Source organism: Malania oleifera, chromosome 11 (genome assembly GCF_029873635.1).
Source record: "Malania oleifera isolate guangnan ecotype guangnan chromosome 11, ASM2987363v1, whole genome shotgun sequence".
NCBI lineage: Eukaryota > Viridiplantae > Streptophyta > Magnoliopsida > Santalales > Ximeniaceae > Malania > Malania oleifera.
The window spans coordinates 85,730,169-85,747,976 of NC_080427.1; the positions used below are offsets into that span (position 1 = coordinate 85,730,169).

At 36.9% G+C, this 17,808-nt stretch overlaps 1 protein-coding gene across 3 annotated transcripts; it reads left to right on the top strand.

Annotated features, from left to right (window-relative positions):
• The first annotated feature begins 1,788 nt into the window (after window positions 1-1,788).
• LOC131168058 (ethylene-overproduction protein 1) lies at window positions 1,789-12,738 on the top strand. 3 transcript variants are annotated; one of them, XR_009140212.1, is made up of 6 exons: window positions 1,799-2,241; window positions 2,390-4,510; window positions 5,822-6,113; window positions 6,194-6,503; window positions 11,819-12,146; window positions 12,238-12,738. XR_009140212.1 is itself a non-coding variant. In XM_058127232.1 (5 exons), the coding sequence occupies exons 2-5, from the start codon at window positions 2,487-2,489 to the stop codon at window positions 12,049-12,051; spliced, it is 2,859 nt and encodes a 952-aa protein (XP_057983215.1). In that variant the 5' UTR covers window positions 1,799-2,241; window positions 2,390-2,486; the 3' UTR covers window positions 12,052-12,738. The 3 variants fall into 3 exon arrangements, 2 of the variants coding, with proteins under 2 accessions (XP_057983216.1, XP_057983215.1); XM_058127232.1 differs by having other exon boundaries at window positions 11,819-12,738; XM_058127233.1 differs by having other exon boundaries at window positions 1,789-4,510; window positions 11,819-12,738.
• Window positions 12,739-17,808: the final 5,070 nt, after the last annotated feature.

Consider the following 17,808-nt stretch of genomic DNA (forward strand, 5'->3'; position numbering starts at 1 on the left):
TTTGCCACATTAGTAATCCATCTTATAAAGTGTGAGTTAACTGAGTGTTGACACATGTCAGGGTGATATCGGCATGAAGTCACTCTACTTTCAAAAAGAAAAAAAGAAAAAAAGGAAAGAGAGGAACAACCGGGTGTTGACACATGTCATCCATTAGTTTGAATCAATTCAATTTAATTGAACCGATTGACCCGATTTAGACTAGAACCGTTTTTGTTTTTGTTTTTATTTATTTAATTTATTTTTTATTTTAATTAATTTTTAATCTTAAAAATTAGATAAATATAGCAGAAAAATTTTTAAAAAAAAAAAAGAAGGAAAAATAGGGAAAATTTTGGAAAAATATTTTTGAAGTTAGGAAAAATATTTTGAGTTATTTTAACTATAAAAAATAAAAAATGAGGAAAAATCTTTGAAAAATCCTAAAAAGATTTGGAAAAAATGTTAAAATGCTCAAAAAATTTTTAAAAAAATTTGGAAAAATATGGGAATATTTTTAAAAGATATATTTTTTTAATGATTTTCTTGACTTTTGTCTTAGTGTATCCCTATGATTTGAAAATGATATATTTTAAACCTCACACGTATTAGCTCTAAGGGGGGTTTAACTAACAAGATGTCCTCGTTTAGAGGTCTTATTAGACATTCCTAAATCACACTAAGATTTTTAATCCCCTATTAATTTTGTTTATTTATTTTAAAAGGAATTAATTAAAGGTTATCAAATTCAATTTGGGAATAAATTATAATTAATTAGATACCGTTCGTCGAACGAGTGTGTAGAGGGTGCGAATACCTTCCCCTCGCATAACTGAACTCTCGATCTTAATTCTGGTAAAAGCAGACTGAGAGTACTGGTTCCTTAGCTTAGGTTTAGTATAGTGACCAATCAAAAAAATAGTAATTAAGTGTTCTAACAGCACCAAGGAAAAAATTAGTTAGTGGTGACTGCAAATCAAAATATTCAATATCATATATTTACTCCCTCGCCTCCTGAAGGTGTATGTTCCCGGGACGTCGCGAAAATAATGAAACCAATGCCAAAAATTAAAGGCCAAACTCCAAATGCTAACTTCTACTATAACACTCAAAACTTAAAATCAAAGAGAACTTCAAATTGAGAGAGGAAATAATATTTTTGGATTACCTGATTTGAAGATGAATGAGAATTTATACTAGTAGATGCTTCTTTTGCTTAGTGAAAGCGTTCATTAATAGTATGCTTTTGGAGTGTTTCAGGAGGCTCGAACGGAGCTTCTATGAGAGTGATTAGCGCAGAGGAGGAAGAAGGAGGCGGTCGAGTGGAGGAGAAATGAAAACCGACTTTGCATAAGTCAATTTCTGTACACCCAACTTATAGGAAGTTGGTTTATAAAGGATTTGTCGAATTTTTATAAGTTGTTTCCCCCCGAATCCCCGACCCCAAATCACTGCGGTATTAACTCTCCAACCCTGCTCCATTTATGTGATATAATTGTGAGTGACCATTTGAACATTTGAACATTTGGAATGGGATCAACTTTTCATAAAGTGAGTCAGTGCACCTATAAATAATTTTCTTACTATGGTATATTTGTATTTTTTGATTAAAAAATTAATATTTTGGTAAATGATTCTGAAATTGTTTAAATTTTATTGTTGACTTAAAAATATATTTAGAACAGAGAAAGTGCATTATGGAAGAGGTGAGATGGTCAATCATGATGGCCACATCTTACTATCTTTAGATTTGTCTTTAACTTAAAATATCTAAATCAGCTTAGACTGTAATAAATATCTAAATCAGCTTAGCAGATCTATGAAGTTTTGACAACGCGTATTAAATAAAAAAAAGAAAAGAAAACGAAGAGAGAAAAGAGGAGAAAAGAAAAGAAACGAATGGGGAACGTATAGATTAGATGAGATGATGATGAGAATGAGGGAGGACAGGGCGTGAAAATCAGCCCGAGCTCTGCGGCTCTCCGCTTCTGACGGGTATCACAGAGACAGAGGAGAGAGACGATGGAAAAACAGTAGAGAGAGATACGAACTCGCGTTGGGTAGAGAGAGAAAGAGGAGAGAAGAACAACGTAGGTAGAGAGAGAGAGAGAGAGAGAGAGAGAGAGAGAGAGAGAGTGGCCGTTCCAATTCCAACGCCCCCACAACGTTTGGTTGGCGGCCAACGAGATTGTTCGACTATCCTTTCCCCAGAAAATCGAGATTCTAGATTTCTCTCTGCGTCCTTTTTCGAATTTTTCCCAGGTAAAAAAAATAAGAAAAGAGCAAGAGAATTAATTAAATTCTTAATCATACAGCTTGCATTACCATTTTCTCTCTCCGAATCTCATTCTTCTTCTGCTTCCTCGTTTTCCTCTCCCTCGGCTGTTCATTGATGCGGTGGTGTTCGCAGATATAAAGGTAATTTATTTATTCCTGTAGCTCAGATTATTCCGAATTATCTTTCTTTAGTATTTCGAAAAGATTGAATTTAGCCGCTGAATAAGAAGATGCAGCACAATCTATTCACCACTATGCGTAGTTTGAAGCTTATAGATGGATGTAAGGGGGGCCAAGTCTATGCCCTGAATCCTTCTAACCCCACCGCTGCCGCTGGTGGCGGTGGTGCTGCTGCTGTTGGTGGTGGTGGTGGTGGTGTGGGTGTGGGAGAGAAGCTTTTTCACCTCCACGACCATCTCCGGGACAATTCAATTCGTTCGATTTCGAATCGTGGTTTCCAGAGCAATGTTGTGGCCGAAACCCTCCTCCCTTATGGCCTTCCTGAAACTGATATCTTAGAACCACAAATCGAGCCTTGCCTGAAATCCGTAGATTTTATGGAAACCCTAGCTTATGTGTATCGCCGCATTGAGAATTGTCCCCAGTTCGAGAAATATGGTGCTTATCTTGAGCAATGCGCGATATTCCGGGGCCTATGCGATCCAAAATTGTTTCGCCGGAGCCTCAGGTCAGCGAGACAACATGCTGTCGATGTCCATACAAAAGTTGTTCTTTCTGCGTGGTTACGGTTTGAAAGGAGAGAAGATGAACTTGTTGGGTCATCATCCATGGATTGTTGTGGGCGAAATCTTGAATGTCCCAAAGCTAGTTTTGTGTCTGGGTATGACCCAGAGTCGGTCCATGATCCCTGTGTGTGTCGGAACCCTCGGGAAGCAGCTGAAGATGAAACACTGATTGTGGATGAGGAATGTTCCACTTCCGAGGAGGATGGTGATATGTCATTTTACGTGGGGAATGATGAAGTGAGGTGTTCTCGATATAGTATTGCTGCATTGTCTAGACCGTTCAGAGCAATGCTGTATGGTGGTTTTGCTGAGTCACGGAGAGAGAAGATAAATTTTTCACATAATGGGATATCTGTGAAGGGAATGAGAGCTGCTGAGGTGTTTAGCAGGACAAAAGAACTAGATTCTTTTGATCCAGACATTATTTTGGAGCTACTCTCTTTAGCAAACAGGTTCTGTTGCGAGGAGATGAAGTCGGCTTGCGATGCCCATTTGGCATCTCTGGTTAATGACATGGAGAAAGCTATGTTGCTTATTGATTATGGATTGGAGGAGACTGCATATCTTCTAGTAGCCTCTTGCTTGCAGGTGTTTTTGAGGGAGCTCCCAAAGTCATTGCACAATCCAAATGTGAGGAGATTTTTTTGTAGTTCGGAGGCTAGGCAAAGATTGGTTATGGTGGGTCATGCGTCTTTTGTATTGTATTTCTTCCTCTGCCAGATAGCTATAGAAGATGACATGAAATCAAACATAACAGTGATGCTGCTGGAGAGGTTGGGAGAGTGTGCGACTGAAAGTTGGCAGAAGCAACTTGCATTTCACCAATTGGGTTGCGTTATGCTTGAGAGGAAAGAGTATAAGGATGCCCAGCATTGGTTTCAAGCAGCAGTTGATGCAGGTCATATTTATTCCCTTGTGGGTATTGCAAGGACTAAAGACAAGCGTGGCCACAAGTATTCAGCATACAAATTGATGAACTCACTCATCTCGGATCATATGCCTGTTGGGTGGATGTACCAGGAGCGATCTTTATACTGTATTGGAAAGGAGAAGATGATGGATTTGAATACTGCAACTGAATTGGATCCCACACTTTCCTTTCCGTACAAGTATAGGGCAGTTTCAATGGTGGGCGATAACAAAATTGGTGCAGCTATCTCAGAAATCAATAAAATTATAGGTTTCAGGGTCTCCCCTGACTGTCTTGAGCTGCGTGCTTGGTTTTCAATAGCTCTAGAAGATTATGAAGGAGCTTTAAGGGATGTCCGGGCACTTTTGACCCTGGAGCCCAATTACATGATGTTCAATGGGAGATTGCATGGAGACCACTTGGTCGAGCTGCTTCGCCATAGCGTCCATCAGTGGAGTCAAGCTGATTGCTGGATGCAGCTGTATGATCGATGGTCCTCTGTTGATGATATTGGTTCTCTAGCTGTTGTACATCATATGCTGGCAAATGATCCTGGAAAGAGCCTTCTGAGATTTCGGCAGTCTCTTCTTCTTTTGCGGTCAGTATTAGCAATAATTGAGGCTCATATTTTATTAGATTGCTCTATATGCTTGCTTTGCATTACTATAGGTCATCAATTTTTTTTTTCTTTTTTATTTTTTCTTTTTTGTGGTGTGATGTTGTTCGAGAATAGACCATAATACGCCTGGTACTGCTGTATTTAATATTGCTTTTTAGGAAATTGTACTTATGCTACATTTGTTGTAGATAAATTAACGTGCAGAGAGTTTATGGAGTCATGTTGGCTTCCTTCGAAACATTGTAACAGGCATGTTGTCCAGATGGAAATATCCATCAAATGCACAATTTAATAAACATCTCAATTACAGATATGATACATAAGCATGCATGCAGATTAATTACAACTTTCAGAGAAAGAATAAATTAATGAATACAGAAAGAAAGGTTAAAAAGAAAAGGAAAAGAATGCAGAGGGATGGAAAACAAAAGTAGTATAATGACTTTAAGAGAGAAGTATTACATTGACCATGATTTAGCTGTTGCATTAAAAGTGTTTCAAGCTGTCACCTCAAAATCAAATTGTAGTTTTTTGTTCAGTTCTGGTACTAAGGAAAGTTACTATAGGTTGACCCATTTATGCCTCCAAAAGGCATCCTATGTTGCCCAAAAGATTCATTCCAGGAATCTGTTTTAAAAGCCAAGCAACCCATAAACTTTGTATCCATCTCTCTCTCTCTCTCTTTCTCTCTCTCTCTCTCTCTCTCTCTCATGTTTATATACTGTTATCATCATATGTTGTAATTTCTTATTGAACCAAAGGGCTTTGTTGACCAGTCTTATATCAATCTATGATGTGAGCAAAGTGGACCATTTTCTTTTCCTAAATGTAGTTGACTGTAAGAAAGGATGACAGTGTTTTACTTGCTGGGAGCTTCTTGCTACGGAAGCTACCTTTGCCTGCTGCCATTGCCCAGTGGATGGAAATTTGCACTTCGGCATGGTATCTGAGAACATTTTTGTGTGGGTTGACAAGATTTGGTTTGTTAATTTGTGTTGGGCAACAAATTAATGTTTAATTTAGACAGACCTGTTAATACCTGTTAATTGCTATTGCTGGATACTAATTTTTTCTCTCTAGAATAATGATTTCCTTCAATTTGGTAACTTATATTTTGTTGGAAATTGATTTCCTATTTGCTAGAGGTTTAGATATTTGTTTATCTTTTGAGTCTTGCAATGCAATAGCAATCTGTCCACATTATGCGATAAAATTTTTCATATAATTTTTTTTTTTGTTGTACTTGATGCATCATGTTCCAACAATGACTAATGTTTCTCAATATCATAGGTTAAACTGTCAAAAGGCTGCAATGCGTAGTCTGCGATTGGCTAGAAATCATTCTACATCTGAGCATGAAAGGCTTGTCTATGAAGGATGGATATTATACGACACTGGTCATCGTGAAGAAGCATTAGCCAAGGCTGAGGAGTCAATATCCATCCAGAGATCATTTGAAGCCTTTTTCCTGAAAGCATATGCACTGGCAGATTCAAGTCTTGATAATGAGTCTTCTTTGTACGTTATCCAGCTTTTGGAGGAAGCTCTCAAATGCCCTTCAGATGGTCTTCGGAAAGGACAAGTCAGTCTGAGCAATACTAATATATATTGGTCTTATGCACCTTCTCATTGTCTGATTTTAGTAGCTTATATTATTTGCAGGCATTAAATAATCTAGGAAGTGTCTATGTAGACTGTGATAAGCTTGATCTTGCTGCTGATTGTTACATGAATGCTCTCAACATCAAGCATACACGTGCACACCAGGGACTGGCTCGTGTGTACCATCTTAAAAATCAACGTAAAGCTGCATATGATGAGATGACAAAGCTATTAGAGAAGGCCCGGAACAATGCATCAGCTTATGAGAAACGTTCAGAATACTGTGACCGAGATATGGCTAAGAGTGACCTTAGTATGGCAACACAACTAGATCCCCTGAGAACGTATCCGTATAGATATAGGGCAGCGGGTATGCTCCATGAACACATTCTTAGCTTTCCTTTCTTTTCTTTTTTCTTTTTTGGCACAATTGTTTACACCTTTATCTCAGAGATGAGATTGTTTCTGTTTTGCTTACAAAGTTATTTTATTTAACTTGAAAGCCATGGGTTATTGATGTTTATAAAGATCATTGTATGAAATGAATAAATTAGGTCGCAATTTGGTAGGGGATCTCTTCCTCCCTGTTTAGCCTCACTTTATTCTTCAATTTCAATTTCATGTCTTCGAATTTTGTATGACCAAAATTTATCCTCTAGATCAGGCATTCCATATTTGTTCAGATGGAATTTCCCTAGTTTTTCTTGAGACACACTGCCTTGTTGTAAACAACTTCTATCCCTCCATTTGACTCGTTTTCTCTCTAGTTTTGCTCAAGAGATGCTATTTTGCTGTAAACATATTCTATCCCTCAATATGTCTTATTTTCTTTTTTCCTCCATCACTAACATCTCCTTGCAAGCCAGTGTAATCGGAATGCTTTTTATACTTCAACATTGTGCCTGATTTACTGGCCTTATGGCCTTCCATTTCCTTGCTTCCTATAGTAATAATAGCTCTATATGCTAAAATGAATTTATCGCATGTCCATTTACTTCATTTTCTGTTTTTAAGCACCTAGAAGTCATTGGAATGAATATTTGATGTTTTCAGTTCTAGTTCCATATTATGCCCATCCATATATTATACATGTCTGTTTATATTAATAGTGACTGTTGGCTATCCAGAACTTGAATTGTAGCATCTATGTGCCAGTAAAGGTTGGTGCTTCAAGATTGAGGCTGCAAGTGAAATGTCCACTGTTTTTCATTATTCTATCTATTAACATTCTAAAAAATTTCCATTGCTACCCAGTGCCTTGTTGAGTAAGAAACAACTTCACGCCTGGTCTTTTGAGACAAATAAATATAAAATGAAGACAAAACTTTTCCAACAAGGTCCATGACTGTCTGTGTGTGTGTGGGAATGCGCACATGCATGCAGATGATTGGTCTTTCTTATTGAACTAGCAATATGAATTGATTGTCACTATAGGATTTCTCACGTGCAATCCTTGTTTTGTTTCTACTGAGTACTAGGACAACATTTTCAGTATGTTTCTTATTTTGAAGGCCTCTTCAATAGGTCTCTTCAATAGTATTGTCACTATAGGATTTGTCCCAAGAAATCCTTTTTTTGCTTGTACTTAGTACTAGGTCAACATTTTCAATATATTTCTTATTTTGAAGGCCTCTTCAGCAGTAAATTTCTTAGAAAGCATTTTATTGAATGTGTTGTAATAATAATGTGACATGGTTTGTGTAACATATGTGTCATGTACTTTAGGCAACAACCTCTGCAACTTATACTTATAGGGCCACTGCTTACTTCATTTTAGTACTTTCAGAAGTATAGTCAGTTCAATTCCTTTTGATCCGGCAAATGAATCTCACTTGAGTTCTCCTTGGTAGTTAAACTTAGTTTTTGTCAAGTTTCAATTTGAGTATGCTTTTTTAATTTATTTTTTATTTTTTTTATTTTATTTCTTTACTTTCAATTTTGGGAATTATAAAAATTTCATTTTGGTAAAAATAACATCTAGTACTTAGTGGTGTATATAGTGCATTGCTAAACCTGTTTTACAGACCATGCTTCTTTTGGATGAAGCAGATTGGGTGGGTTTAGGCAATGTAGTACATTCTGTTGTGTCACGGTCTCACATTGGATGTGTACTGGAGAGATCTTGAACTTATAAGGTTGGCTCGAACTTTAACTATGTGAAGCACTTTTTTTTAGGGAAAAACTATGAATGGGTCAAAGCGGACAATACCTCACTAGAGTTGTTCCGAGACCATTACATTTTATATCAGAGCTACCCTGGTGTACTGTGATGTGGGTGGATCCTACACAAAGGTGTGGGTCACTTTGTCGAGGGTGTCAAAGATTGAAAACTGGAGAGCATGTCACTTTCCCCCATTGGATGTGTACTAGGGAGATCTTGGGCTTGTAAGGTTGGCTTGGGCTCTAATTATGTGAGATGCCTTTTATAGAAAAAAATCGTGAGATCAATGGATCAAAACAAACGATACCTCATTGGAGTTGTTAGAGTTGTGTTGAGACTGTTACACATTGATTGGGGTTACTTCTAGTTACCTATATTTTCTTTTGCTTGGCTTTTAGTTGTGAAGAAATATGATTCCAAATTAAGGTTATATGCAATGTATAGAGTTAAGTTTTGTCATTTATTATTTATTATTTTTAATTGATTATTATAATTTATAAAGAGTACATTTGTATTATATATGTACTAGTTGTGGTTACACACTATGTGGGTGCCTCTCTTGTTTAAATTTACAATTTTTAGGGGATAATGAATAGTTGAAAAGATAAAGTTTTGTTTAAATTTTAAGTGTCTCACTTTTTTAAGTTTTTTATTTTTTAGGGGATAATGGGGAGTTAAGAAGGTAATGATATGTTATAAAGATTTGTTTAAATTTTAATGTAAAAAATAATTTATTAAATTACTCATATGTATCATTTGTAAATAGTGACTACAAGATATCTTGTAAAGCGAAGGCATATTTGGAAAGATGATAGAAGAAACAGAGAAGATTGAAAACCATATAGGCTTTCCTTAATTAATAGTAGATATATATATATATATATATATTACTGGTTAGACTGGTTGAACCAACCAAGTAGCTTCACCGGTCTTGGTTTTAAAGCCATGCATCAGAGCACTCCAGCTGTCAGACAATGCAAAAAATCTGGGGTTGGGCCAATTTGAGGGTTCTGTTTTGAACAATTACAGTGTTACTATATTCTTCCTGCAAAGCAATGTTCAAAAGAGGGCTGCCCTTGAATTTTTTAGATGAACTATGCTGGGATTTCTGGAAGTGTGTCTGCATTTCTTTTGCTGGGTAAAACCCAGGGACACCTGCAGTGTTTCCTGAATATGACACAGTCCTCCTTGAGTTTTTTACGACTACCAAAGAAAGCCGTGAGATTATATTTATTTTATTTGATAAAAACAACCTTCCTCCACTTAACGACCAATTTTATTTAGGGCAAAAGACACTCACCTCCCCTGAGACTTGGCAAAAAGATAAAGACCTCCCCCGAGGTTTCAGAAATGCCACAAACTTCCCTCGAGGTTTCAGAAATGCCACAAACTTCCCTCGAGGTTTGCCAAAAATACGTAGATTTCCTCTAAAAAAACTTGTCTTTTTGCAAGACACTAGATGTTTATATATTTTTGGCAAATCTTAGGGGAGATCCCTAGAATTCTTGAGACCTCAGGAGAGGTCTCTGGAATTTTTGAAACCTTAGAGGAGGTCATTGTCTTTTTGCCAAGCATCAGGGGAGATAAGTGTCTTTTGCCTTTTTATCTAAAAAATTGGTTATTGCATGGGTGATCAGAGTTTGTTTTGATACAAACTTGATGTAAGACAGTAGATAGAGAAAGGAGAGAGCTTAGAGAGATAAAATAGGGAAGAGGAGAGGATAAAGTGAGGAGGAGAAGGAGAAGATGGGGCAGAAGAAGAAGCTGAAGGGAAAGAAAGGAATGTAGAGAGAAAGTACATAAATCTAGCTGTAAATGAGCAAGTATTCGGAAAACAAATAATTATAAAACAACACTAAAAAAGGCAGCCTGGTGCCCAAAGTTCCCGCATATGCAGGGTCCGAGGAGGGGGTAAACCATGATGGATCTATGGAGGTCACACAGTGACAAATTTATTGTTGTGCCTAAGCTCCCCTTCAAGTATAAAACAACATTGGAAGAACTAAAATGCCTAAAATTACTTTGAATTATCCAAAACATCTAAAATATCCAAAATTTTCGAACAAAAATAAAAATCCTAATTTCTAAATCTATAGCCACTATATATTACCTGAAGGTAGTTCATTGGTGGTCCTCCACCACAAGTATAGCTGGATGAGAAGATGGTTGAGTGCTTGAGTGGTGTGTTGTAAAAGATTAGGAACAAACATGTCTTTGGTGAGTTAGTGGTAGCACTTGTCAAAATAAGATAAAAGAGTATAGATTTTTCAGCCAGTTGCAATGTAAACAAACAGTACACTAGTGAAAGATTTAGTTGATCGCAGAGGCTATAGAAGGGTGAAGATAGACCTATAGGAATGCAGATTGAGGTATTAAGAAAGGATTTAGCAACACTCCACTTTTGGGTATTTTCCTAGATTAAGCTGAACGGCAGGAATAGTTCTTATGGCCAATCTGACTCAGTTGGACTATAGGCTTTATTGTTGTTGCAGAGTGTTTCTGCTGCTTTGTTCATTGCATCCAATAAAATATTTTACGACACGTTTGGTACATGGTAATAAAAGGGAATCGGGCAGAATGGAATTGAATTTATCACTTGAATTTGTCATGATCACCATTCCTTTTCCTACTCTTTCCATTTGGCAAACTGAACATGACGTTAGTGTTTTGCCATAGAAGCAATACTTGTGTATTGTTCGGCATCTTTTAGCTGTTTGGTATGAACATACTCTTTTTATTTCTTTCTGCTGGCACATAAAAGGTACTTGGAGCTATCTATCATTTTGCATTATGGACTTCTGCATGTTATTAGATGGCCTGAGTACCAAATTTTAGTGAGAAACCATTGTGAATTTATGCTGGTGTGATTGGCTTCTGTCCCTCATCCAAAATTTTTGTTGTCAATAGTACCTTCTGGAGTTTATGATTCACTGGTAGTATATTTGACATTAAATTCATTTATTCTCCTAGCATTGAGCTTCATATTTACGACATTTATTTTATTTGGCAGCCCCTGCATATGCAGGAGCTTTGTGCACTGGGATGCTCTTTTATTTATTTATTTATTAAAGGCTATTTATTCATCTTCTTGAGAAAACTTCTTGGATAATATAGTCTTAGCTATTAATATGTTATTATGTATGATGACTCGTAGATGTTACAGCTAACTTGTTTTGTTTTGTAGTTGGGTTAGGACAGAAATTTGGAGAATATTAGACTGGCAGTAAATAAAGCATAATTGGTATTTTCTTATGCTGTAGAACAGTTCCCGTTACTAATCCGTGTTCTGATGGGGAAAACGCATTGGATTCTTCATATTATTTTGTTCTGGCTGGAATTTGGAGTGAATTCTGGTCATATAATGTAGAAATCATGGTTGGAAAATTGTACGTGTCATATAGTGTCCAAACATTTAGTAAAAATGGAATATAACTTTGTTTTCCTCTGTTTAAATTTGCAATTTGGATGAACCAATTATTTTTATCTAGTTGAGTTTACTAACAAGGGAAATCATGGCCCACCAGTTCTAATGGATGATCACAAAGAAGCTGAGGCCATAGCAGAGCTTTCAAAGGCCATTACTTTCAAACCAGACATTCAGTTACTTCATCTTCGAGCTGCATTCCATGATTCAATGGGTGATTATGATTCTACCCTCCGAGACTGCGAAGCAGCCCTTTGTCTTGATTCCAGTCACACAGACACACTTGATCTCTATCACAAAGCACAGGAGCGGGGTAATGAACAGCGGAAGTGAGAGTCAGACAGCCAGATTTTTCTTGCTCATTTTACAATCTTTACATGAGCAATCTGATCGTTGCCACCCAATTTTTTGTCTTGGGTATAGCTGAGGCCAGTACTTGTCAGTGCAATTTATTTTTCTGAATTTTGTGCTGAGAAACATTTGGTTTCTGATTTGCCACTGCTTTTTTGGAAAAAAAAGTTTGCAGAAGAGAGGATAGAAGAAAAGCAAGACAGCATGTAAATATATGTATCTATTGGGTTGTGGGTTTAAATCATTTGGCAAATTACCAGTGCAAAGTACCGCTGCTGCTGTTGTTGCTGCTGCTTGGATCTCTGGCACAGATGGTGCTGCAAAGTAACACGAGCGGAGAAAAATATGTACATGAAGTTTCATCCTGTGACGAAGCCCACGAGTTAAAAGAGTTTGACAACTATTGCTGAGGTTTTCCCTGTTGCATACTCTGTATAACATATTTTCCTCATTAAGGGCAAAAACAGGGTTTCCTTAGAACTGTCTCTCTGATGAAACAGTGTCAGATGCCGCTCTGCATTGTTAATGTCTGTTTTATACTCTGTGCCGTTCAATTTTCTGTCTTCTCTTTAATGTTTTAATTTTTTTGGTAACAGAGGAGTTTGTAAGCTATTTTATTAACTGATTGAGGGTGAACTTCCCACAAAGGTTAAACCAATTTCATTGACATTTTCTTCGTGTCACTAATCTTGATTTTGAAGTTGGACGTCTTACCCTGCAAGACAAGTGAAACAAACTAAAAGAAAGAATTAAGGGATATGTTTATATATAGAAAGCTATTTAACACGGGTAAACCAACTTCATTGACATGTTCTCCCTGTATAACAACTAGTCTTGATTTTGATGTTCGGCATCTTTCCCTGCAGGACAGGTGACACAAAGTAAAAGAAAGAATAAAGGATATATTTATAAATAGAAAGTTATTAACACATTCAGTGTTCAAAGGTACTTAAGTTGACATTGAAAAGCATTTTATTTCATTTCTTTAGCCTAGTGGTGGGGTGTATGATAACAGCACAATTGAACTGAATTTTCATATTTGGAGCAGGTGAAAATAAAATTTATTTATTATTTATTATTATTTAAAAAAAAAAAAAAAAAATCTTTAGTTAGCTTATATGGAAAAGGGATCCCGACATCTATCTATCCTCTTTCATTTGAGAAAGTTTGACATTACGGCTTTACTAGATCCAATGGCACCAAAGCTAAGATATTATAAACCCCAAATACATACTATATTACCTTAAAAGAGAATTTGAAATGAGTCCAAAGAAATTCAATTGCAAAGCAAATTAGGAGGAAAGCTATTATATATTATTATTTTGGATTAGAAAACACTAATTCATATTAAAATGTATTTTGTCATTTACAATGTTTACTTTAAAGAAAAATTATATATTTATTTATTTTTTTGTTGAAGGATATTTAGGTTTTTTCAAATGATTAACCTATTTAATGGATGTCCTAATTCAAACATGGGATAACATTATTCACAAGTTGTCTAGTTTAGTGCTGTGGAAATCGAATGCACAATGGAATACGCACGATCTTACAATGTAACATTCAACGGTGAATAATACAAAAACAACACAATCATGCAGATTATATGAAAGCAATAACAAAGATACAAATAATTACGTGATTTGGCAATGCCTTCATCCACGGGAGCAATCGGCAATGATTTCTTACTATCTTGTGTCAAAGACACGAACATACTTAAAAATACATCATATACACCGTATATATAAAGGTTTCCCCGAGGCTTTCCCTCCAAACCCCAATCAACCTAACGTCCCAATTCAAATTTGAAAATCTGGACTGGGTTCCCGAGCTTTACAATTTGTAAACATACCATTGACGGTTTAATACCGAGAGCAAATCCTCTCAGAATTCTGAACCAAACCATTGACGATTTCCTCAGCAAATACCAGCATACTATTTTTTTACTATGTTTTCACTTTGTGCATGCCTTCCACTCACAATATGGGTCACATATCACAACAATCTCCACCTTGACAAATATACGCCCTTTAGAATAAAATTGAAAACATAAAATATGTTGCTCCACCTTGGGATAATAGGTTGGGATCGTCTCCCTTCTAGCAACTGGAGACATTCAGTTAGTCCAAGCAATGCTTGAACTTATCCGTGGTAACCAACTTCATCAAGATATCCATTGCGTTCTCAAAAGTGTGAACTTTCTTAAGCACAAGTTCACCTGGAGAAATCAACTCCCGAATCTTGTGGAACCTTACATCTATATGTTTGGTTCTTGCATGATATACTTGATTTTTCGCCAAATAGATGACACTTTGATTGTCACAATGCAGCTCAACTCCACCTTACTGTATGCCCAGCTCCTTGACTAAACCAATAAGCCACAATGCTTCCTTAGCAACTTCAGCGATTGCCATTTAATCCAATTCAGTTGTTGATAATGCTACCATGGATTGTACCATGGACCTCTAACAAATATGTCCACCCGCAAGGATAAACACATACATTAGACCTCCTATCATCATGATCCCTTATATAATCTGCATTAACAAATCCCACAACTGATGGATTACTTTATTGATTGCAGAACATGATGCCATAGTGAGAAGTGCCCCGTAAGTATATGAAAATCCATTTTATGGCATCCCAGTGTTGTCTGCCCGGATTTGAAAGAAACTTACTCACCACACTGACAGCATGTGCCAGGTCTGGTCTTGTAGACATGATAACATACATTAAACACCCCACAACACTAGCATAGGAGGCTGTCTTGTGCACACCATAGCATACATTAAACACCCCACAACATTAGCATAAGGGACCTTTGGCATGTCTCAGATATCATCATCTGTCCTTGGGCATTGAGCGGTAGATAATTTAAAGTGATTTGCTAATGATATACTTACTGATTTTGCATCAACCATGTTAAACCTTTCCAACACCTTCTTCACATAACCACCCTGAGATAACCATAATCTCCTTGAAGTTCTGTCCCGGTGAATCTCCATCCCAAGTATCTTCTTGGCTACACCAATATCTTTCATGTCAAACTCTTTATTCAATAGAGTCTTCAACTGATTTACCTCAGTTTTTTCCTTCGCAATAATTAGCATATCATCAACATTAAGCAATAAGAAAATGAGATAACCATCATTGAGATTCTTTACATACACACAACAATCATACTCACACCTTCTATAGCCTAACTGGATTATATAGGAATCAAAACGTTTGTACCAATGCTTCGGAGACTGTTTTAACCCGTAAAGTGACTTCTTCAGTTTACAAACCAAATGCTCATGTCTAGGTTGACTAAACTCTTCTAGCTATACCAAATAGATCTGCTCCTCCAAATCACCATGGAGAAATGTTGTCTTCATGTCCATTTGTTCCAACTGCATATCATAATGTGCAACTAATCCCAACACTACCCTGATGGAAGTGTGTTTGACCACGAATGAGAAGATTTCATTATAATCTACTCCGTTCTTCTGTAAGTATCTATTTGCCACTAACCATGACTTGAATTTCTCTCCTTCCTTTTTTGAAATTATTTCTTGCTTTCTAAATACCCATTAATTTGCAACCTATTTCCCTTTTCCCATCTAGAAGCTCCACCAAATCCCAAGTCTGGTTCTTATGCAATGACTCCATTTCCTCCATCATAGCACCGATCCATCTACTTTTCTCTTAGTCGTGCACTACCTTTTGAAAAGTAGTTGGATCCTTGTAACTAGTAATAAAAGCATAAGATACCAGATCATCAAATCCATACCTAGGCAGTGGTCTGATAGTGCATTTGGATCTATGTATAGGAACATTGTCAACTTGCTGGTTTCCTAAGCTAGAACTCCTCAAAATCTGGGGATTGTCATCATTGCCCTGAGTTTCTAACTTTACTTGCACAACGTGCTCATCTCTGCTCCAGTTTTCTGGCTTTTGTTGTTCTTCATCATCTTCTTGAGTACGCTTCATCATAGTTTTCTCATCGAAAACTACATTTATACCGATCACCACCTTGTTTGTCATTGGATCCCACAACTTGAACCCTTTCACACCTTTCTGATACCCCAGAAAAATACAGCTTTTAGACTTCGTGTCAAGTTTTGATCTCTCCTCACTAAAAATGCACACATAAGCTGGACAACCGAATACTCTCAAATCGGAGTAGTCTAACGCATTACCTGTCCATACCTCCTCTGTAACTTTCCCCTCTAGTGATGCCCTTGGCGATTGGTTTACTAAGAAACATGCCATACTAACTGCCTTAGCTCAAAAGTTCTTTGCTAGCCTTGCATTCAATATGAGACATCGAGCTCTCTCAGCCAGAGATCGGTTCATCCTTTCTGCCACACCATTTTGTTGTAGTGTCTAGTGAACTATGAAATATATCTTTATGCCATGCTACTCACAGAACTCCATGAACCTCAAATTCGCGTACTCGGTCCCATTGTCTGGCCTGAGATATTTAATTCTCCTCCCAATTTGGTTTTCCACCTTAGTTTTCCATGATTTAAAACTGGCAAACATTTTTGACATGTGCCGCATGAAGACACCCAGACCTTCCATGAGTAATCATCAATGAAAATCACAAAATACATATGTCCACCTCGTGATGCTACTCTCACGGGCCCCCCAAACATTCGAATGAACATAGTTAGGAATACCTTCCGTCTTGTGAGTGATTATTTTGAACTGCACTCTGTTCTACTTCCCAAGAATACAAAACTTGCAGAAATTCAGCTTACATATTTTTCATACCCTTCAAGAGTTTCCTTTTATGAAGTTCCTTCATTCCATGCTAACTCATATGCCCTAACCGCATATGCCACAAAATGGTGTCATCAAACTCAAAATCTACGGTTGTAGCTCCACCTACAACTATAGTGCCTAGCAGTGCATAGATGTTTCTCGCTAATTAGACCCTTTCGTCACCGTTAGAACACATTTTCACACCTTTATGATCCCACTTTTGAACTTGTAATTAAATTCGTTACAATCCAAAGTTCCTAATGAAATTAAACTCTTCTGTAGATTTGCTATGTGTCTTACATCACATAAGGTTCTCGCAACACCATCAAACATCTTAAATCTTACGTTTTCTATTCCAATTATTTTACATGAAACTTCATTACCTATAAAAACAGAACCATAATTAACCAAACTGTAGGTTCTGAACCATTCTTTATTTGGTGTCATGTGATAAGAATACACCAAGTCTAGGATCCAAGAGTTTGTGAGGCGATCCGACCCAGATGAAATTGAAAGCATATCACCTTCATTGCTTTTCGAATTTTATTCTTCAACTACATTCACTGATTTTGAAGAGCCCTCTTTATTTTCAACATTCCCCTTCTTCTATTATGGACACTCCAATTTTATGAACCCCTTTTTGCCGCACTTAAAGCACCCGATATCCTTTTTTGTATTGGACTACGATCGAGACTTATTGTGATTTGATCCATTCTTGAATTTTCCTCTCCCGCGTTCATGGTTACCCTTCACCACAAGCCCTTCACCATGTGAAATTTCATTGTTGACTTTATTTATTTGATAAAAGCCTAGCAATGCGCTTGTTACCTCTTCCAAATTCAGGATTTTTTTTACCCCGTGTTAGAATTATAACCAAGTTTTCATACATGTGAGACGTTGGTAGGGAATTCAATTGCATTAACCTGCATTAAACCACCTATGATTTGATTGAATGCGTTGATGTATTGGTTCAAATCAAAACCTTCCACC